The following is a 21,995-nucleotide window of genomic DNA, read 5'->3' as shown; positions in this document are numbered from 1 at the left end:
TTATCAATGTGAAATGCCGGTTCAATGAATTTTAATTTATTCAAAAAATTATATAAATTTTGTGGATCGTGGACAAAAAGATACAAATGCTACTTTATAATGTATTAGAATTAAAAATATATTTTCTACGATCAAAATTAAAGACTGGATCAAGAAAATAGCACTATTCATTTGTCACACATATACATATTTGCAATATATATATATATATAAGAAGTATAAAAAAACTTGTATTATATATTTAAAAACTTTCATACATAACCACACGCGCACGCAACAGACACCTACCCATCCGTCCAATCACCAAACACACACACACACACACACACAACTTTAAATAAATGTGCAAAATACATGTTTACTATACAAAACATATATACGGATTAAGTCGCCAGAAAAAAAATGGAATACCTCTTTGAATATAACTTATTTAAATTTGAAGATACTAAAAATATGTAAATTACAACTTGGATGATTTTAAGCATTTCTATCTGTAAATGAATATTTAATAATTATATACTTTTTAAAGTATCAACCAAAGAAGTAAAAATATGTCTGGAAACTCTGAAAATAGTGATATTGAGAAGAAAGATTTCTTTATACCATTTTCATATTTCCCATTTGGTATTATACAAATTACATATTTTTGCATCTTCAAATCTATTGGATTTATTGAGATGTTTTATTTTATTATACTCTGTATGCTACATGTATGCAAATATGTATGTCACTATGCGAATATTACTATTGTATCTGTACACACGATGAAACGTTAAATGTGAATTGAAAATTATTTCGCGTTTAGCGCATATCTTTCATATGGACCGGTGTGCTTTGTATAATTGTGTATATGCAATACTCTGCTCCTACCTTTAAAATGCAGATATTTTTGTATTTGGATTTTTTAATGTTCACATTGTAGTAGAATCTAATGTCTCTCTCTTTTAATCGCAATATTTTTAAACAAGTATTTATATATCTATACCGAAATATCCAAGTCATAATATAATCTCCGAGATTACATCAATTTTCATCTTGCACTTTATTTCGATTTATCTTTCAAAAACTCTTCGTAAGCGGTCGCAATTTCGTCATCATAATTATCATCCTCGTATTCTTCGTCTGATGTCCTGTACCATTGCACGATAATATTAGTATACATAGCTTTCTAAACAAGTGTCTTTATAAAGGAATATATCGCTAAATTAAAAATACTGCCACATCATATATTTATATTACAGATACACATAAAGTACAATATACATACCGCTGATCAAAATCTAATTTGATGTTGTCTTGGAGAAATTTACTTTCCTCTGCAGATAAAATTTCGCCATCAGGACCATACATTACTGGTTGATCCAGCTGTACTTCTCCTAACGATGCAGCGTTAATTCCAGATGAATTATAATTAGATGCACCTAGTTGGTCCGATTGCTGGTGTACTTTATTTGACAATGCATTGCTTGTTCCAGATAGATCACAATTAGATACTCTTTTTCCCCAATCCTTTCGTAATTCGTGAACGCTGTTTACCATATTTCCCACATGCGTATCAACTTGCCCATTATTTACCAGTTCTGTCAGCGCCCGCATCATATTTTCCATATCTTTACTCATACTTTTATCCTTTTCCAATTTTTGACCTGCCAACTACATATACATCACATCGAATATATATACACGCATGTATCGAAAGTAATAGATGAAAATTATATAAAATTATCATCACCGTTACACTTGAACTTACTTTAAGCGCTTGACATATGTACTTGACAGAATTTGATGCTGGTCTCTGCAGTACCTTAGTAATAAACCATACCAAGAGTTCTCCTAAAGTAAAAGCGTAAGATTCATCCATTTGGGCAACCAACTCTGCTAAAAACAATATCAATCCGTTGCACTTCTTTTGATCACGTTCTTCTTCGCTTTGCTTTTGCCATTCGGCTTCTTCGAATCGAGTCTCCACTCTACATCTAACATCCATAATATAATGTATTGTTGATATATATATAAAAATAATTACAGTTTCAAAAATAAATTTCAAAGGCATTTAAACTTACTGGCAATATAATAAATCCCTGAATAGTTCTTTGCAGTCTTCTAAAGTATTATCGAGATATTTACAGAATCGGGCTCCACTATATCGAAAATTGCTTTCAGCTATAGACTGAAAATATCAATAAAATAAGTGACGCATACAAACACTATACAGAATAAAATAAATATCGAGAATCACTAAGGTGAGTTTTGTGGAAAATTACATTGACCTATAAATACATATTTGTAGATGAAGGCGAAACTTGTGTTACCGATTCGATTATGGTCAGTACAATCGTTTGTAGGCATCGCATGCTTTGGTCCCACTTAAGTTTGTTGATAAATGGTGGAATTAAGTTGGTGAACTCTGCAGGATTTACAATTAAGATATTGATAATATCATTCAGACGTTGACAAATTTGAAAATTGTAAGCTTCTTCCTCTTTATTTGGTTCCTCTTCCTTTTTCTGATCAAAATATTATCGATATATGAAAATATTCTAAAGATTTTTAAAAAGTATTAAGTTAGATTAGATTTTTACCTTATTCTCATTCAAATTGCATTGATCATCTGTATGTTTATCGTAATTTTCCATGTCTAAATCTTCTATGTTGCGCTGTAGTTGCAACTGTTCTTCAAGAGCATTGTCATCCATTAGATCATCAGACTTTCTTAAATGCGACGAAGATACGTGTACATTCAGTGGTGTTTCACGAGCGCGTATGAGTCTATCTTGTAAAGAACTCTTTGTATGTTGATGGATAAGTTGCTATTGGCAAATTATTAAGAATTATGAGGGCATAGTTGAATATTGATGTCTTTAGAGATTAGTCGGAGTACTTTGAATCGCTTACACGAATAGGGAATGCGTTTGATTCTGATACAGGAGGCTGCGATAAAGAAGTTTGTGGTAACTTGTAGGATCTTGGGACAAACTCAGCCGCTTGCGGTGACAATGGGACAAGTCGGAATTTTTTTTCTTTGAGATTATGCTCCGCAGTTATCGGTGAGATGGGTTCTATACGAATAATTATTTTCAAGTTGATAATATATAACGAGCCTGTAATTGTCGCAATCGAAACTGACCTGCACTGGAGTGATTACCAGTTGACGCGCAATGTGGTCGCCTAAGTATTGCCGTATTGTTTTGCGGGTGTCCATCCCAGACACGATATGCGCGTCCAACACCTTGCCTTCCATCATCCCTACTAGTCTCCCTTCTGCTTTCTCCTTCGAAATTGTCCATCCTCTTTAAAAACGGAAGCTGTCGAACGAGAAAAGGTTCAATTTAGCAAGAGTAATCACAAATGTATCCAAATAAAATATATGTAATATATACTACAGCTTCTCGATTTTCAAAGTATATGAAAATGTGTCAATCTGTCGCTCCAATTATCGCAAGTGCTATGATTGTTTAGCGATTTAACCGAAAACGATAAGTGTGTCGTTAATAGAAGGAATATATATCTCGAATATATATACCTTTGATGATTCAGATTTCACCACTCGTGTATATCGCAGTATATCGCGAGCAGTGTGTTTGACAGTTTGACGCTTATTTCCCTTGCCTTTCGCCAATAAAAATGAGAAAGCTCCAATTGTACTTGTTACGTATAGACATTGTAAATGTGTATTCGAGTCCGTTCGATTATATATTTCCCGTTCTCGTTTATTTTATCCGGCGCCACACACAACGCAAAGCGCAACACAACGATTATGCCAAGATGGTTGATGGTTGATGGTTGGTGGTTGGTTGTTGGTCGTTGGTCATTGGTCGGTAGTGAAGAATTCACATTGTATTCGATGGTTCGATGTACAATGTTCGGATATCCAATAGGAGAGTTTATTTTTTAGGGACGAAAAAATTGTTATTTGAAATCCACATTTTCTATTGGATATCAGAGTGTCGAAATAATCGTAGTGTGAATCTCACATAACGATAGCAGTTATGAAAAGAATGGGTCTTTTTTTCTTTTCTTTTTTTTTATCCATGCTCTTTCCGTCCAGTGTGTTTGGTATAAAGCGAACGCGCACGCGCGCGTGTGTATATGTGTATGTGTGTGGGTGGGTATGGGTATATGTATGCGACACGAGTACCGAGTACCGAGTACTCTACTCTTTGACCATTACTAACATAAACGAATATCTTGTTAAAAGTGTTGCACAAGTTTACAATAAATTTGATTGTAAAAATTGCCCACGTGTTTACTCAACATGGATCTAGAAAGTTGTCGAAAAAGTTCTGATAAAAGGTTAGCGGATTCATCTTTCTTTCTTTTTCTTTTAAATTTATAACCTAATCTAACTTATATGTATGATTAAGATTTCGATTAAGATATTCGTTTCGTTGATTTGGTACTAGCTTTGATACTGATGACGATTCCGATTATGCCATGATAAGACAAATAAAAATGGAACCGGAAACAATTTTCTCGCCTTCTGAGGATGATATTATGGCACAACTGCAACAAGATAGTTCCGACTTGGAAGTAGAACCCAGTTTTACATTGGAAGGCACCGTAAATGGTGAATATTGTAACGAGGGAATATTAATGCAGCACATGGACATTAGAGAGCCTTTATCTACATTAAGGAGCCTTTTGGAAGAGAGGCTTACCATAGATTTGAAAAACTATTCGTTTTGGTTACAAAATGCACAGATGGTAGGCAACGAATCATTATAGTTTCTTCTTCTTCTTTCTTTTTTCTTTCGGCCTATGCAATTTACGAGTCTGTTATAATAGCTGGAAAGCCATAAAAATTTGGTCGATCAATGTGTCCAAGGAGAGGGGCTAGTTCAGATTAATGTACAAATAAAGCCTATGCAGAAACGTATCAATATAGCGGATGTTCTTAAGCCGGCGGAAGATTACATTGAAGTTGTGGAAAATAATTGTGCGTACAAATACATATGCAGCTATCTTCAGACAAAATTTCCAATTAAAAAAATTAATGTTTAGCAATTAATATTTTTGTTGTAATATAGCACCGGTGCCCGTTGCTCAGGAAAATAAACGAAATGTCATAAAGTGGATGGTGGATGCGCAGTATAAAAAGGAACAGGTAAAGTAAAATATAAAAGTATTATTCTGTATATGCACTGTACTTTGTATAATTTAATTTCTACATATCAAAAGTTTAGACAAGATTTTTTTTATTCTATGTAGGCGTAGCTTGATTGCTTGATATTATATAAAATTTTATATAAAATTATTTGCGAATAAGATTAATCTTTCATATAAATTTGTCCAATGTGAGCTTTTCATATAGTACTTAATCCTAATCTTGAAATAATATTCACATAAAATGAGCTATTCTATACGTTCGGTCTGAAAAAAATACATATATGCTTTTTTAAAGGAACGCTTAAAAATACCAACTGATCCAAAAGATTGGTCAGAAACACACGTTAAGCATTGGCTGCAGTGGGCCGTTAGACAATTCAATTTAGTATCGTTACGTTTGGCCGATTGGAATATAACCGGGACGCAGCTGTGCAACCTTACCATGGAGGAGTTTCATGCAAAAGTGCCTCTTGATCCAGGAGATGTGTTTTGGACACATTTCGAACTTCTTAGAAAATGCAAATTTGTCGGTACGTCTACAAAAGGGAAATATTTAATATTGCCTGGTCTCCAACAACAATGATTGGTTTTTGATAAATATATAAATTTAGATTGCTCTTTGTGATTTTACGATATTGTTACCATTTTGCAGCTGTGGTGCAAAAAGATGCGCCAGACTCTTCCACTGAAGGCACTTTGGAGAAGTCTATTAAAGCGCGAAATCAAAAAGTAGTAAAACCGAGGCCTGCGGTGAATCAACAGACACGTGTAATTAATATGCCACCGGAGAGTGTCGATCCAACTTCGATCACTATTGCAACTTCCAGTCGGTCCGTTAATAGTGGCCAAATACAGTTATGGCAATTTTTATTAGAGCTGCTAACGGATAAAGAATATAGAGATGCGATTCAGTGGATTGGAACTGAAGGAGAATTTAAACTTAATCAGCCAGAAGCAGTGGCACAATTATGGGGAGCACGTAAGAATAAGCCATCGATGAATTATGAAAAATTGAGTAGAGCGCTTCGATATTATTACGATGGCGATATGATTTCTAAAGTTCATGGCAAACGGTTCGTTTATAAATTCGTTTGTGATTTAAAGCAGTTATTGGGCTATTCAGCCGCGGAATTGAGTAAACTTGTCGAGGAAGGAAGAAGGTATTTCTGATGAAGTCGTATATTTCTAGCTGCTGTTAATAAAAGTGCTTTTACCGTAAACATCCCATGATGTGTCTATCACTTTATTTAAGATAATAATTTGTACGCAAAGTATCGAGCATGTATATATACAAAGTTATCATATAACTATTCTACAATATATTTATCAAGTTTAGTATAAAACTAGTTTTTTTCCGAGATGTAAACATGTAAAATCACTTGTGTGGCTATCTTTTATCAACTCAATATTGTTGCATTACTTCGTCGCTATTTACGAATTTATCAGATGCTTTACTCGTCTTTTTCAAACAAATTGACTAATTCTTCAATGCCATAATATCACAAGCAATGACAAAATATAAAACAATATTGACTCTTTACAAAGAAAAATCGATATGTAAATTGAAGAGCATTTTTCTATTCTTATACATGTAGACATGTATTTATAAATTATAGTACAACAATATATATTAAAGAACATTGTGATTTTGTCTACTTGTTTCGGTAATTATACACATCATTAAAGATAGAGATGGTATATGCATAAGTATGTAAATTGTAAAGATATTTTGATAATCTTTCATGTTCTCCCCGTTTGTAAAGAAAAGAAGAGAGAGAGAGAGAGAGACACTAAGTATTATCTTTTTTATAATATATATGTATTCAGAATTGTGTACATATAAATGTATTTGATATATAAGTATATATGTTGGTTGATTATATGAGAGCTTTGTATAATAACTATAATTTTTTAAAAATACATCACAATTATTATATGGTATTACAATCGATTATGTAAAGAGGTTGCATGTAATAATATGAATATTGTTAGATATATCAGGCATATTTCTTATTGATATATTGGTATATTTTTGAATATATCTAAATACAATTTAATAAATACACGAATATATAAAAAATAGATATTAATATACCATATGTTAAAATCTTTAATCTCTGATCTCCAAGAGAAATGTGAATATTTTACAAATATATCTTGAAAGATTACGATATATATATATATATATATATATATATATATATATATATATATATTCTAATCTATAGTTTTTTTCTAATATATAACACATGCGCATTGTGCTGTAGCAGGCAGATATCACATTATTTATACAATTCTGACATTACACAAATTGAATATGAAATTTAACTTCATCTTTTGTTAGTGACAAAGAGTATCCTCGACTTCATTGGCAAAAAAAACGAAACAAAAGGCTCACCTAAATTTTTATTCCAAGTTTATATAATTAAAATAAATGATACTACAAAAGTTGTGTTCGATTTAATAGAAATCGGGATACGAAAAGTAAGTTTATTTGCAAGTCACCGATAAAGGATCAAGTAACGAGTATGCAATCGTTCCTTAATCGTATAATAACATAGGAAAATAAAAAATACGCGATAAAATACGCAACTGCGGCGTGGCCGCAGGCAAGTTGTAAGTTGTAACACACATGGCCGTTTGTATCTCTGTTGTTAGGACTGACTTTTGATCGGCAAAAGGCAGCACTCATCGCCAATACCAGAGAATCTAGCCTGTGAGATATCGGACGCGACGTCACAAGTTAGGGTCTCAGGGAACCGGCGACGCGGCAGGCTTTATAATCAGCCCGCCCGCCATTTTTGCCCTTTTTTTCTTTTTCACGCTCATCACCATTCATTCTCTCCATCTCACCCTCGCGCTCTGCGATCGTTCCGTCTTTTCTCTTTTATGCAAATTTATGATTGTCTTTCTTGGCTAGTTTGTGCTATAGATAAAAAAAAACGATAATGGTTGAAAAAAAAGAAATGTTTTGTTATATTTTAAATCAATCGAGCTTTTTTCTTTTATATGTGAAGAAACCTAACTCTCTGGTTTTGTAAAATTTATCGACATGTTGTAATTAATCTTTACGAAATCTAACTGCGTGTACAAAATTTACGCTTGAAGAATGAGAAACGGAAAAACTAATGACGAAATAATCTCTTTTCTTATGTATATCTGCTCTCATACTATTACATAGCACGAAGGCTCTAATAAGAGAGAGAGAGATAGAGAGAGAGAAAGAGCGCGCAAGTTCATATTCCGATGAAGGGACTTTTTATACGAATTGTACTGGTTTAAACCTTCTTATTCGCAAGAGACTATAGATTGCGAGGTATTTTAACTCATTTTCTCACATTCGTACATATGCATGCATCCGTGTCGAGAGACACTTGTACGCATTTTAACATTGAATCGCCAATTTATATACTTGCCAATTTTTAAAACTTAAATTTTTAAAATTTAAGAACTTTCCAATTTATACACATTTGTATAAAAATAAAATTTCCTTCCGCGATAAACTTTGCGATTCTTCAAGAGTCGCGTAGCGTCGCAGCGCCGATGACCGGGAAAGTTAGCAAGTTGTACAGTGGACTTCGTATTTCGCGAATTTCCATTCCCTACTATACAACCTACTACCTCACCCAGACATCGTCGCGGGTTTCCTCTTCCTCGACGTCCATCGACGTTTCTTCCTTTTCTTAATTTTCGATAGATTTTTCGATCAGTCGTTTGGCTTTATATTTTCCTCTCTTTATTTTTCTCACTAGAAATTCTTTGTATCTATACACAATCACAATTTGATTTGCACATCGATCCGTATCCATTGCTAATGCAATAATTAACTCAATACATTGACATTTGTCAATACTATGTCGTTGAATATATTAATTATAACTAGATATAATTACAATTAAAGTCTTGTGCCTATCATAACAGTAGAGTCTTTTTCGCGCATCTCCAAATCTTGGAAAGGTATAATTTATCTTACATATCGAAAAGATATTTAAGGATATATCATTTTTTTTATAATATTACGCACAAGGATATTTCGGTGTACAAACGCCAACATTTGGATTTTCGTTTACAACAATCCGCGTATTAAAAATATATTTTGTATATAAATTTTAACGAGACACATATCACACACACACACACACACACACAAAATCGTGCTTTAATAATCGACAGATGGTACTCTTTTCACGTGCGAGATAAAAAATTACTCAAAATGTCTGTCGCTGATAACCGGAAGTGCCGGGAGCATTCTGGAGAATAAAAGGATGGTGACGATGGTGGTAACGGTGATAGTGATGATGTTGGAGAAGAAGGAAAGAGGAGGATCCGTCGAAAAGTTTCAACGCCGGCCTGACTACATGTACCGGTAGATAGGAGCTTGCGGTATGCATATAAAAAAGCCCACAAGTTCGGATCTACGGGTTAGTGTCATCAAGTATAGTCGATAGTTATCGTTTTCCAGATATATCCGCGTGGATGATCCAAGAATCCAGAGAGAGGCCCGATTCCAAAACGCTCCAAGTCGCCCGATGATGGTTGGAGTTTTACGGCAAATCGGCATTACCTGCGGATATGCAGATCGATATTAACAACAGATTTATCTCGTTGAAAAATTACTACTCTATTTTGCGATATATTATTCTTTTAAATAAAATTATTAGAAAATTCATTATTACCAAAAATATCATAATCACTCTCCGTAATTTTGGAACTTTATTTTAAAATGTGAATAAAATATTCTCAATCTTATTTGTATTGCGTATTTATGAGTAATATAAAATGCTAAAGTCCCTGTTTAACTATAGATAATTCAAGAAGAATGAGATGGATTATTAATAAATAATTGAAAAGAATTTATTACAACGAGGACGATCAAATAAATGTTTGGATGTCTTGAAAAATCAACATCTTCTTTCTACAGTAATTCTTGATTCCGATCCGGCGACGCCGTTGCTGGGCCGTTGTGGAGATCAGAAGGGCAAAAGAAGGGTAAAAGAAAAAATCTGTGGGTCCTACGAGAAATAAGAAGCGCAACAGAAGAAGGAGAAGGAGAAAGATAGAAGAGGAAGAAGAAGAGGAGCAAGAAGAATATAAGAGCGAAAAGTGGATAGATAGATAGGTAGATAGGTAGGTAGAGAGGTAGGTAGGTAGGTAGGTAGGTAGGTAGGTAGGTAGGCAGGCAGGTAGGTAGGTAGATAGGTAGGTAGGTAGATAGGTAGGTAGGTAGGTAGGTAGGTAGGTAGGTAGGTAGGTAGGTAGGTAGGTAAATAGGTAGGCAGGTAGGTAGGCAGGTAGGTAGGCAGGTAGGTAGGTAGGTAGGTAGGTAGGTAGGTAGGTAGGTAGGTAGGTAGGTAGGTAGGTAGGTAGATAGGTAGGTAGATAGGTAGGTAGGTAGGTAGGTAGGTAGGTAGGTAGGCAGGTAGGTAGGTAGGTAGGTAGGTAGGTAGGCAGGTAGGTAGGTAGGTAGGTAGGTAGATAGGTAGGTAGGTAGGTAGGTAGGTAGGTAGGTAGGTAGGTAGGTAGGTAGGTAGGTAGGTAGGTAGGTAGATAGGTAGGTAGGTAGGTAGGTAGGTAGATAGGTAGGTAGGTAGATAGGTAGGTAGGTAGGTAGGTAGGTAGGTAGGTAGGTAGGTAGGTAGGTAGGTAGGTAGGTAGGTAGGTAGGTAGGTAGGTAGGTAGGTAGGTAGGTAGGTAGGTAGGTAGGTAGGTAGGTAGGTAGGTAGGCAAGCAGGCAAGCAGGCAAGCAGGCAGGCAAGCAGGCAGGCAGGCAGGCAGGCAGGTAGGCAGGCAGGTAGGCAGGTAGGCAAGCAGGCAAGCAGGCTCTCTCGTTGTAAAAATTCCCTGCATCCTCATTCGTAGACAGTTTAATGGCCTCTGCTGCTCCGAGCCTAAGGGATGTAAAGCACCGTTTCCAAGAGACCGATTGTACCAGACTCGCGCTCGTATTACAATTCTCAGTATATTGGAATTCTATCAAGTCATTCGTCACCTTTGATTAACTTAAAATTAATGTTTTGCTACAAAGTGAAGGAAATTTTTCCATCTTTTCATTTAGTAACTACCGATGGGTAAATTACATTCATCGAATGCGCAAAAGATGCGGTTTAAATAAGAAAAACGATGAAAAATAATTTGGATTTTTAAATAAAATAAATGTGTGTGTATATATATATATACATATACGTATATTAAATTTTGATATTTAAAAAACGAATAATGTTATTAGACACACATGTTTGTCGATGGCGAATGACATTTTGAATGCGGTAGTGGAGATATTTGCGATTGGCGTTGTGGACGATGCTTAAAATATTTCAGGATCCGCGACAAAGATCGCCGATGTAAAACTAGTCGAACAAGAATAAGAAAAATAAATTATTACTCGCAAGTTGTAAAAAATATTCAACGTATGTACATTCAACATATTGTAACGAAGCAATTAGCCTCGCCCATGCTTATTTAAATAATCATTATAGCAATTATTCGCGTCTAGTGATAATGATATATAAGATGTAAATTCTCCTGTTACGTGGGATAAAAATGACTTTAATTGACTAAATTTTGTCAATAAGTATCATTACACGATCCTTTTTTTCGCGAGAAACACAGTTGGTGCGTTGCCCGGTTTGGTTGGAGCTGTTAAAAAATGTGGAATGAGCGGAGATGCATCTCTTGAGATGCGCGCGCGCGTGCGCGCGCGACGACGACGGCGACGGCGACGTAAGGTTTCGAAGGGCGGCAGGGCCGTATGCGCACGGTTGGAAAAGAAGGAGGGCGAAAGGGCGACGCGTAATCGCAGGGGCGTTGGATTCAGGGGATATCGAAGAGAAAGAGAGTGTGAGGAATGGGAAAGAAGGACGAAGGACGAAGGGGAATCGACAATGGGGAACCGGGGTCACCGCCATATTATATTTAGCGAGACACGACCGTGTGAATGAACTGCGTCTCAGGGGCGGGCCCACCGAGGGAAATTCTTTCTCTTCCGATTTCTTTCCCTTTCTCTTCTCCCCCTCTTTATCTCATTTTCCCCCATATTATAATCCGGTCTACAAATATTATTATATAATATCGATGAACGATTATTGCAAATAATTTCTAGTTATTTCTATTAGTGAAATACGTTTGTGGAATTTATCATATTTATTTACAAACTGTCCACTTTAATCGTTTTTATTCAGCGATATTGGCTAATAGGTTGCGCAAAATAAAGCGAGACCAAAAAAAATTTAAAGCACTAGTTTTTACAATCGTAAGGAATATAGAACAGATATTTTTTTCTATATAAAGACGATATTATAATCGGAAAAAATATGCTCTTTAAAAATGTATATGCTTATAAAATAAAAGTGATAAATGTGCGCACACATTGTTATTTTGAAATAAACTTTTAAATAAATCTGATGTTTATCGAGAAAAAATTTATCAAATTTTCTGAAAAAGTTGGCAGTTGGTATTTACCATATGTAAAGCCACATTGTCAGCTTCGACAAAGTGTTATGCAATATTTATTAATGAAAAATTCATCAGAATTGTAGTATGAATAAGAATGTTGAAATCAGCGTGCTCTCTCTCTCTCTCTCTCTCTCTCTCTCTCTCTCTCTCTCTCTCTCTTGCCCTTGATTAAATTTGAAATTGCAGTTTTATCTACAACACAAGTGAGTAGGAGTGAGTATGTGAAACGATCCCTTATCAGCTATTTCTAAAATTTCTATTTGTTGAATGTATATGTAATGCTATTTTAACAAACGATAATGTATAACAGCGAGAGATAAATGTTAATAATTTCTATGAGGAGAAATGTTTGTTACGCATAAACATACGCCAATGCAAAAAGTCGTTACGAGACATTGATTGTACAATGAATTTTACAAAAGTTCATACTTTCTCAACTTAAAATATGTATACATGCTCGCAAGTAAATCAAACAACACCGTTATATCTTATCGTGCGTGTATATATCGTTTTACTATCTAGATAAATAAAAAAAATAAATATAATTTTCAGTCTTTGAGATTTCGACGATATTAGGAATTTAATGGAAGCAACCAATATACAATATATGTACTATTCTTATACAGATAAATATGCATAATGAAAATATATATTGTTTGTTTTCTTTGTAACATGCTTAATCTTTCAATTTATCTCGTATAATAGAGCTCAGGTGTAAAACACCTCAAGACGTACAGTCAACATCTTATCTGAATCTTAATAAAAAGCGAAATAATTATTCGCTTAAAGATTATTTTAAATCTTTCGTACTGCAATGTAGCACACTTTATAAAGTGAATAATCTGAATCCATATTAAAGAAAATTTAGTTTCATTTATTTATATCGTTGTCTTTTGATTAAAATCCGATTAAAATTACAATATGTCGGAATCTGTCAAATCCCAATAGAGTAACGACGAATAAGAGATTTTATCAGACCAGTACAAGACGTTTATGTTATGTTATGTCAACGATCGATCGAAATATTGTATAAAATTATGAGGATTTTGAAAAAGAGATACGTTTTTATATATCGCATACTACTTTTCATTAATGCCGCGAGTTAGGCACGCGAATATTGTGTATTCGTGACAATTTGCTCGTAAACATTGGCGGTATACCTTTGGTTTCTCAATCAATGAAGCCATGCACGGTGTAACGTAGATGCAAGAATGCGACGAAGAAAACACATTTTTCCGGCAAACCGCAAGGAATCGAGAGAAGGAGAGGAGAAGGACACGCGAAGGAGGAAAGGGAGAAAATACGTCTGAAATGAGAAGATGAGAGAGAGAGAGAGAGAGAGAGAGAGAGAGAGAGAGAGAGAAATGAGAATCACGGACATATGGTAAATGGAAGAAGGAAGAAGCGTTCCCCATAGCAACACAATGCGACCGAGCTCGCCATTGCCACGTTTGTTTCGCGCGCTTTTCTACCCGTGTATGTGCAAGCGCTTCTGTGTATGTAACATTCATACGGTAAATTCATTTCCTTGCAGATAATACCAAAGGTTTCCGCGCCAGTTTAATGGCGTTTCAACGCTATCGCATATTGCCGCCTTCTCGCGCGCCTCGAAGAGTAAGGTCGCCAATTAGAAAATGATAATCGATTTGACCTCTTGAAAACGACTTGACCTCCCTTCCGTCCCTCTCCTCTCTCCTCCTCTCTTCTCTCAGTCTTAGATCAAAGTGGTTCTTAGATAAAACTGGAACTTTGGCGCATTTTACATCCTCGATTTATATATCATGCGTCAATGGATAGACTCTCGTCGGAAAAGGAAGAGAGATATTAATTCTTTGTAAAATTTGTACATATACATATATGTTGAATTTGTGCCAAAAAAGGCTTGAAGAAAGACGAGACAAGTAATATCAAATTTTTGAGAATGTGCAATGTACATGCGTGGATTATCGCTGAACCGGGCGTGATTAAAAAGAAAGAGAAAAATAAGAAAAAGAGTTATCTGTCAATTACGAATTTGATTGTCACCAAACATGCGCCGAGATTGTCCAAAATCTCGATTACAATTATCGATTATACGTACATTATACATTATATTACAATCACGATATTTATATAAGATGTTTTATAAGCAAAGATTTGAAAACGATATTTTAGAAATGAGAATTAAAATAGATAGATACAAATACAATTATTTATCGATATCAATCGCTATTGCTCGTATTTTCTACGTGAAAAATAAATTGAAAACATTGTTCGCCGCGATTCATGCGAATAGTTACAGTAGATTAAAAAAAAAAAAAAAATCGCACTTTATTTCTCTTTCTAAAACTTTTTACAAAACAAAAAGTGTATTGCTATATAAGGTGCCGTGTTGCAATATAAAAAATTATAATAAAAACAAATTATATTCTACTCAAAACAGGAGGAGTTTGCAGCGACATACGCGCGTGAAATTATAAAAAAAAAAAAAAAAAAAAAAAATAGTGCGCAAAGAGAGATGTTTTTTAGCCACTGTATATATGCGAATATTCCTCCATCCCCCGGTTCGGAATGGAACTGGTCAATCCTGTCTCTCGCGAGATAGAAGGACCGGGAGGACGAAGGACCTTCGAGATGAGACGAGTATCGAGCCGCGCGCCGCGCGGTGCGATGCAGTTTGAGATGCAGTGAGTACACGTCGCAGTCGCAGGTCGCAGTTGCACCTCGCGACTCGCGACACAAGATCACGCAATGCAACGCAACGCAACGCAACGCAACGTAGCGACGCAACTATGACGAAAGAGAGAAGGGGCAACATACGTATAGCAGCGTGCAATCAGCACACATGCAATAATAGAGAAAAAGAGCGAGAGAGAGAGAGAGAGAGAGAGAGAGAGAGAGAAAAAGGGATACCATGCCCCGCACGATTCACACCCATAAAGCCTATCTCCGCCCACCATCTGTACTACACTGGCCAATGACTGGCATGCGCTCGTTCTACTAGAGAGGTCGTAGGCACGGCCTAGGCCCCGACACCCGACACACGCGTCATCTTCCCGTGAACCGCGCGACTCGAATTTTCACCGCCGATGCCTTTGCCTTTGCCTTGTCTCGATTCGCCCGATAAGAGGTGTCGTCCTCTTATCTATCTTTTAACTTGCTGATTTCAGTTCCACATCGTTTAGCCTTTTCGTTTTCTCCAAGTACACATTTATCGTTAATATACAAGCGCGTACAAATGTTTCATATTTTCTATCCTATTTGACTTAATACAATATTAAAAGTAATATTTTATAACTCGTGATTGGAAAGAGAGACATTGCTGGTTGAAACGCGATAATCTTGAATTGACGTATGCAAAATATTTCACGTTAGAAGCATACGAGTGTGCGTGCGTGCGTGAGAGAGAGAGAGAGAGAGAGAAAGATATATATATATATCAATGAAAAACATAACTACACTTTTATATAAATATTTTCATATAGTCAAGTATTGTATTGTATATTTCTTTTTTTATGAATAATATTCTTTTAAACACTTTATATAATATTATAAATAGAATTGTGTGACTTTTATAAGGAACGTAACATATTTTTATCGAAGAGCGTACTTGATTCTGTGTAATTTCGTCGACGCGCAAAGCTCTTTAAAAATATAAATAATATCCCTCTGAAAAGTAAAAAAATTTTACAATATTTTTCAACGATATACCGAATGTAAAAGCTTCTTACGAAGACACGTGGTAAACGATGGCGTACGATTAGCACGCATTTATATAAATTCACGCGATAACTTGAAGATATTTATGGAAAAAGAGAGAATCTCATGTGCCGTCTTTGTATTTTCGATATTTGGATATAGGAAGAACGCCCGGCGCTCAAAATTTGCGATAGTCGAGCCGACGATTGGGCTTTGGGGAGGGCGAGCGATGAACGTAATATGCCATTCGCGTAAATTGCGATAAGTTAGGCCGCGTAAACGTGTACGAGAATGTAAATGGAGCTCGGTTAAACGATAACGAGTGACTTTTCATCTATATCCGAGACAGATACACGCCACTGACACTGTTCCAATCTCACTGACCTAGACAATAGTCTCGCGTCGATTGTATTGTATTACGCTTAAATATAATGTGCGTGCGCCGTGCGTGGTGTGCCCGCGACACGGCGATACCGGTACATGGCATTGCACCTTGCACCCGCGTCGCATCGACGAATCGTTATCGTTGCACGCGTAAAGCGAGCTTCGGGTCGTGTCGGGTACCGCGCATCTTCAGCATTGATTTACTTTCCATTCTTTCCTTCCTCTTTCGCCTATACTCTTCTTCCCCCCTTTTCACAACAGAATTACGTAAACAACGTAGAATTATTTTTCTTCTAATTTTTGTATCGATTAACAGATGATTCTCTTCTCGTCGAGTATCGAGTATAGGAGTAGTATACGTGTATCGCGATAATACTGCATCGTTCAGCGAGCGATGCGGTCGCGCTCCGAGATGAATGACTTATGCGTGCGTTATCGCGTTGATAAAAAAGAATTGTCATATCGATAAATAGAATGGGTAAATAGAATCTTGGTACGATGATTCCATTGGACATAATTTCATTGTATACATATACCAGGTATATAAATATGAAACCGGAATTTTTCTATAGAAAATACACGTTTATTGTATGAAAATGATAAAAAATATTTTATTCCAAGTATTGCCCATTGCTAGCTATACATTTTTCCCATCTCTCGGACAATTTGTGGATGCCACGCCAAAAAAACTGTTGCTCCTTTGAGGCAAACCAGTCATCGAGCCATTTTCGTACATTTTCGTAAAAAGTGAAGCGCTGCTCGGCAAGCGCGTGTCCCATCGATGCAAATAAGTAGTAATCGGATGGAGCCAAGTCTGTTGAGTAAGCCGCATGCGAAAGTATTTCCCAACTAAACGCCTCAATCGTTTCCTTGACCGGTTTTGCTGTGTGTGACGGTGCATTATCATGAAGCAAAATCACTTTGCGTTGCCTTTTTTGATATTCTGGTCGTTTTTCACGCAAAGCTTGATTCAAATCGATCATTTGTTGTCGGTAGCGTTCAGTATTAACGGTTTCGCCAGGTTTTAGCAGCAACTCGCTGTCTTCAAACTTTTTCGATGGTCTTCCACGTTCTTCGTTTCTCCCGTCAAAATCGCCACTTTTGAATTTTTTAAACCACTCAAAGCACTGTGATTTACCAAGAGCATGCTCACCGTAAGCTTCGACAAGCATTCGATGCGATTCTGCAGCAGTCTTCTTCAAATGGTAACGGAAAATCAATGCTGTCCGCAAATCGTAGTTTCCAGGCACAAAATTCGACATGTTCAACGCTATTAAAAACTATGCTGTTGTATTGTCGTGAGTTGAAAATCTTTATCAGATGTCAAAACAAGAAAATGGCGCCAATGGCGCGGTTCGACGGTAACTACATTGACAGCTAGGACCATCTATGGGCAAATTCCGATTTCATATTTATATACCTGGTATACTTGGCGAGGATGCCGCGCGCCGATATGTATGTTGGTTGATCTTTTTCATTTTAATGATTAAAATTTGCTTTAGCTTCTAAATAGCATTCACTTGTAAATATTGTATCTTTCCAAACAATAAGCTCACCCGTCACCTCTTTTTATCTCACTTATTCTTGAATATCTTACACCTTTTAATCTTTATTTATCATTCCATCGCTCTTTTGCCTAATCTTACATTGATCTATCTATAATGATGAAAAAAAAAAAAGAGTACGAGATGTTACCTATTCCAGCATTGTTTTCGTTCCTCCCTTGCTGTAATCGTGAAGAGGACACTAGCGGAATTACACATTCCTGAATTTTACCAAGCGGAAACTGGTCATTGTTGCGTATTAACGAAGAAAACAGCTTGGTCGCGTTGGTAAAACGCGATCCTATGCTCCTAGATTCCTCTTCGCTCCGCGAAACTGTCAAAACTATGCGCATGCGCGAGAGGGGAAACGAGACAACGGAATGTCATTGACCCCGGACGTATGTATCCACCGAGGTTAAGGGTAATTTTATCGTCCCGCAACGAAAAACATTTATTTACTTCCTTCCTTCTTCCTTCCTTCCTTCCGTGCTCTTAAAGACAAAGAGCGATTAAAAAGGCTTTTAATAACGGAGAAACGTTACGTTTGAACCGTTATCGAATTTTTTTTCATCGTTGCGCATTTCAAAGATATTTCGCCATATTCTCTTTGCGCTATACATATATGTATATGTAAGATAATACGACGAATCCAGCTGGTCCTAAATTGTGCAAATGCCGACGTCCCGATGCTCGATAATTTCGTTGAAGCGAGTGAACGAGTCGAAGAATGTCGCGTGTGAATCGAAATTTCATTCAAATGTTCGAACACACTTCCATATGTCTAAAACCGTATGTATTATCCATCTTAAAATTATTTCATTAAAAAGGAGAGAAAGGAACGTAAGAGTTTTTCCATCGTAACGATAATAGTATCGTGTAAAATATAATAAAACGGGCGTAATAAAATTTTTTGCGTCTAACGCACCGGTGATATTTTACACGTATAATGTCATATTTGTTTTGTATCGTATCTATATTCGCTGTGATATATTAAATTTATTTAAATAAAAAAAAAGTTGCTTTTTAATTCGCGAATATACGTAACTAGAATCGATGGCAAAATCCATCGATCTTTGGAATCTCGAGAAGCGGTCTACGCGCGTCATTTGGTACCACGTGCGTCGTGCTCTGAGAATAGAAGCAAAGCGCTAATTTAATTCTCGCCGATCGCCTAAATTTAATCGAAACCGCTGGCGCGAGAAAGATGTTGCATCGGAGAGCTGGCATCGACGCGGAAAGATAATTTTCGTTAAATATCGCGGCTCGCGTCACGGCAGATTCTCGGAAAATGCACGCCAGCCATACGCGATAGTCGTCGAAATAGGGAGGGGAAGATGCGATTGCGAAGCGGATAGAGCTTAGGAAAGAGAGAAAAGCGTGAACATTATCGATAACGGACACTCGGATTCTCATTCGGTCATTCGCGACACACGCGTGCACGCACGCACACACATTATCTACTTTACTCGCTTCTTTCTTTCCTCGCGCAGGTTGAAAATCTCGACTCAACGTTAGTTGAATTTCATCAGTAATTCCATCTCGCGACGACGCGTTATATATATATATTTCCAACGCGTATATATATTCACTGTCACTCCTCGCAAACTCCGAGGATCACAATTGCCGAAAACAAGCCCGTTCTTACGGATGTTACATTGACTGTTGGTCAAAAAAAAGCCTCTCGGTAGCAGCCTCTGTGAGAGACAAGGACGCGATGCGTAGACGGATCACCGTCGTATAGTCTCTCGTCTCGTTCGCTCCCGTTCACTGTGCAGATTCGCACTCGCGCCGAACGAACGGGCGTTTGGTCGTCTCGATGCACACACGGGGACGCGACGAAGCATCGATTAGGCGGACTACGTCGACACACTTTGCATCGCGAATCTCCGCACCCGCACTCGGATCGGCCGCGGTTGGACGATGCGATTTTACGGATACGGGGACACGATGAAACCGACGTAACATGGGAAACCAGAAAAGAAGGATAGGGAAGGGGGGACGTAGGAAAACGAAGCAAGAAAGACTGATTGTGAGAGAGACCGCACACCCGGGAACCATCGTACGCGAATGCGAACCAACGAACGGACGGAAGGATGGATGGACGGACAGCAGACAGACGGACGGATGAACGGGCAAACGGACAGACAGACAGACGGACAGACGAACAGAGAGCTAGATAGACAGACGGACGGACGGACAGACAGACAGACAGACGCCGACGCTGCCGCGTTGCACCGTGCGATGGACGGAAGGAACACGACGATCGAGGGTTGAGGGTCGAGGGGAACTGTCGCGCGTTGCGCCGCTAGCTCGCTCGCGGCACGCGGCTCGCGCGCTTCGCGTCTCGCGTCTCGCGGCTCGCGGCTCGCGTGGAGCCACCTTGGTTCGTGGCGATGGTCGACGGTCGACGGACGATGGGCGACGCGGATCGCATTCGGCGCATTCGTGCGTTCTGAACGCGTGTCACGGGGGGTTCTCGCCGCATCATCGAGCCTCCTCCTCTCGACATTTTCCTCCGGGGAGAAGTAGGGGAGGTACGAGGAAGCAAGAGGGGGTAAGCGAAAGGAGAAAGAGCGGGAGAGTGTCGCTTACCCGATATACAGAGAGAGGGATTTTATTGGCTCCTGCCGAGGCCAATGTCCCGCGAGGCTTTCCTCGCGATCGCGCGCGCGACAAGAACGCAATAATCTCGAATGGTCGACGGATCGACCTCGACGAGCCGCGCCGTGTGCTCGCCAGCTAGCCGTGCCGACCTCGACGGGGATGGCCTTTGGAGGACGATGCCTTTTTTTTTCTCCTCGAGAAGCTCCAACGCCAACGACGAGACCGTCGCGATACCAACGATTGTTCAATGGGTTGCAACACGCGCGTAGCAACGTAAGCGATCGCAAGACTCGCGCAAATTTGTGGGGAACGAGCGTTTCCCTTGTTTACCGTATATTTCATTAAGCTAAAATTGCGAGTCGAGATGACACGAGTAAGAGACAAATATACGTGGGGAGTAGGGAAATGTGTAGTAAAAACACTCGAAATGTATACGTATCTTTCTAATAGTCCCGGTCGCTTTGAAGCCGGCACAAAAGTATTGTTTCGCGACTCGCGGATGACTTGTACCGGAAACGATTCTCGAGAAACATTTGTATCGTGGAATCATTAATAATAGATTTCGCAAACGTCTTTCGATTCGAGACAATTTTTTATTAGACACGCAGAATACGCGCGATGCGTGGCGCGGGATTGAGAAGAAATCGTTCTCTCTCTCTCGCATCCGGACGAAGGATGAGATCGAGGCACACACATCGTGTGGAAAAACCAAACGACGGGGTCAGACGGCCAGCGAGTTCAGTGACACGGAAGAGAATTTACTTTTCCGTAGAGTTTGAGGAGAGAGAGAGAGAGAGAGAGAGAGAGAGAGAGAGAGAGAGAGAAAGAGAGAGAGGACAATTGTATTCGCTCGACGAATTTGGCGCAAAGGAGAACCGAAAGCGAGTCGAAGAGACCGAATTCGGAGTAGTTTCCGTCTCTCGCGCACATGGCTCGCCTTTCTCTCTCTCTTTCTTCCCGCCTGATCTCTCGGCTCGCTTCCTTCGACCCTTCCACCCCGTAGCCCTTTTTCGACGGTGCGAAATTCAGTGACAACGGCGTAGGAAGCGAGGGACAGACAAATTCTGAATCAACGAAACCGCCTCCCGTTTCTCGCACCTTCCCCGTTCACCCCTCTTTTACCATCAAACAGCTAGCGTTGCCAACGGCGTTGCAACGAGTGGAAGAGAGAGAGAGAGAGAGAGAGAGAGAGAGAGAGAGAGAGAGAGAGAGAGAGAGAGAGAGGAA

At 38.1% G+C, this 21,995-nt stretch overlaps 2 protein-coding genes across 2 annotated transcripts; one reads left to right on the top strand and one right to left on the bottom strand.

Annotated features, from left to right (window-relative positions):
• Nucleotides 1-20: 20 nt before the first annotated feature.
• Nucleotides 21-3,830, bottom strand: LOC138936648 (polyadenylate-binding protein-interacting protein 1). The gene is made up of 9 exons (XM_070302226.1): nt 3,524-3,830; nt 3,128-3,305; nt 2,896-3,059; nt 2,583-2,810; nt 2,313-2,507; nt 2,064-2,170; nt 1,751-1,976; nt 1,268-1,653; nt 21-1,130 (listed from the first exon to the last, which is right to left on the bottom strand). Exons 2-9 carry the CDS (start codon nt 3,285-3,287, stop codon nt 1,043-1,045), a joined length of 1,554 nt encoding a protein of 517 aa, XP_070158327.1. The 5' UTR covers nt 3,288-3,305; nt 3,524-3,830; the 3' UTR covers nt 21-1,042.
• Ets97d (DNA-binding protein Ets97D) lies at nt 3,578-7,103 on the top strand. The gene is made up of 6 exons (XM_070302227.1): nt 3,578-4,293; nt 4,404-4,704; nt 4,786-4,936; nt 5,028-5,104; nt 5,402-5,636; nt 5,759-7,103. The coding sequence occupies exons 1-6, from the start codon at nt 4,256-4,258 to the stop codon at nt 6,274-6,276; spliced, it is 1,320 nt and encodes a 439-aa protein (XP_070158328.1). The 5' UTR covers nt 3,578-4,255; the 3' UTR covers nt 6,277-7,103.
• The last annotated feature ends 14,892 nt before the right edge of the window (nt 7,104-21,995 follow it).

This window comes from Polyergus mexicanus, unplaced genomic scaffold, assembly GCF_030449975.1.
Source record: "Polyergus mexicanus isolate NDT 795.1 unplaced genomic scaffold, iyPolMexi1.0 SCAF_9, whole genome shotgun sequence".
Classification (NCBI taxonomy): domain Eukaryota; kingdom Metazoa; phylum Arthropoda; class Insecta; order Hymenoptera; family Formicidae; genus Polyergus; species Polyergus mexicanus.
Note: the sequence above shows the minus strand (reverse complement) of the source record. Positions and strands in the feature narration are given on the sequence as shown.

Bases quoted from the DNA above. Each gene is read 5' to 3' on its own strand.
- LOC138936648 (XM_070302226.1), bottom strand. From the start codon at position 3,287: ATGGACAATTTCGAAGGAGAAAGCAGAAGGGAGACTAGTAGGGATGAT. The intron at 2,508-2,582 runs GTAAAAATCTAA...TATTTTGATCAG, and splicing joins GCAATTTGAATGAGAATAAG to AAAAAGGAAGAGGAACCAAA. The intron at 1,977-2,063 runs GTAAGTTTAAAT...TATGGATGTTAG, and splicing joins AGGGATTTATTATATTGCCA to ATGTAGAGTGGAGACTCGAT.
- Ets97d (XM_070302227.1), top strand. From the start codon at position 4,256: ATGGATCTAGAAAGTTGTCGAAAAAGTTCTGATAAAAG. The intron at 4,937-5,027 runs GTGCGTACAAAT...GTTGTAATATAG, and splicing joins TGAAGTTGTGGAAAATAATT to CACCGGTGCCCGTTGCTCAG. The intron at 5,637-5,758 runs GTACGTCTACAA...ACCATTTTGCAG, and splicing joins TAGAAAATGCAAATTTGTCG to CTGTGGTGCAAAAAGATGCG.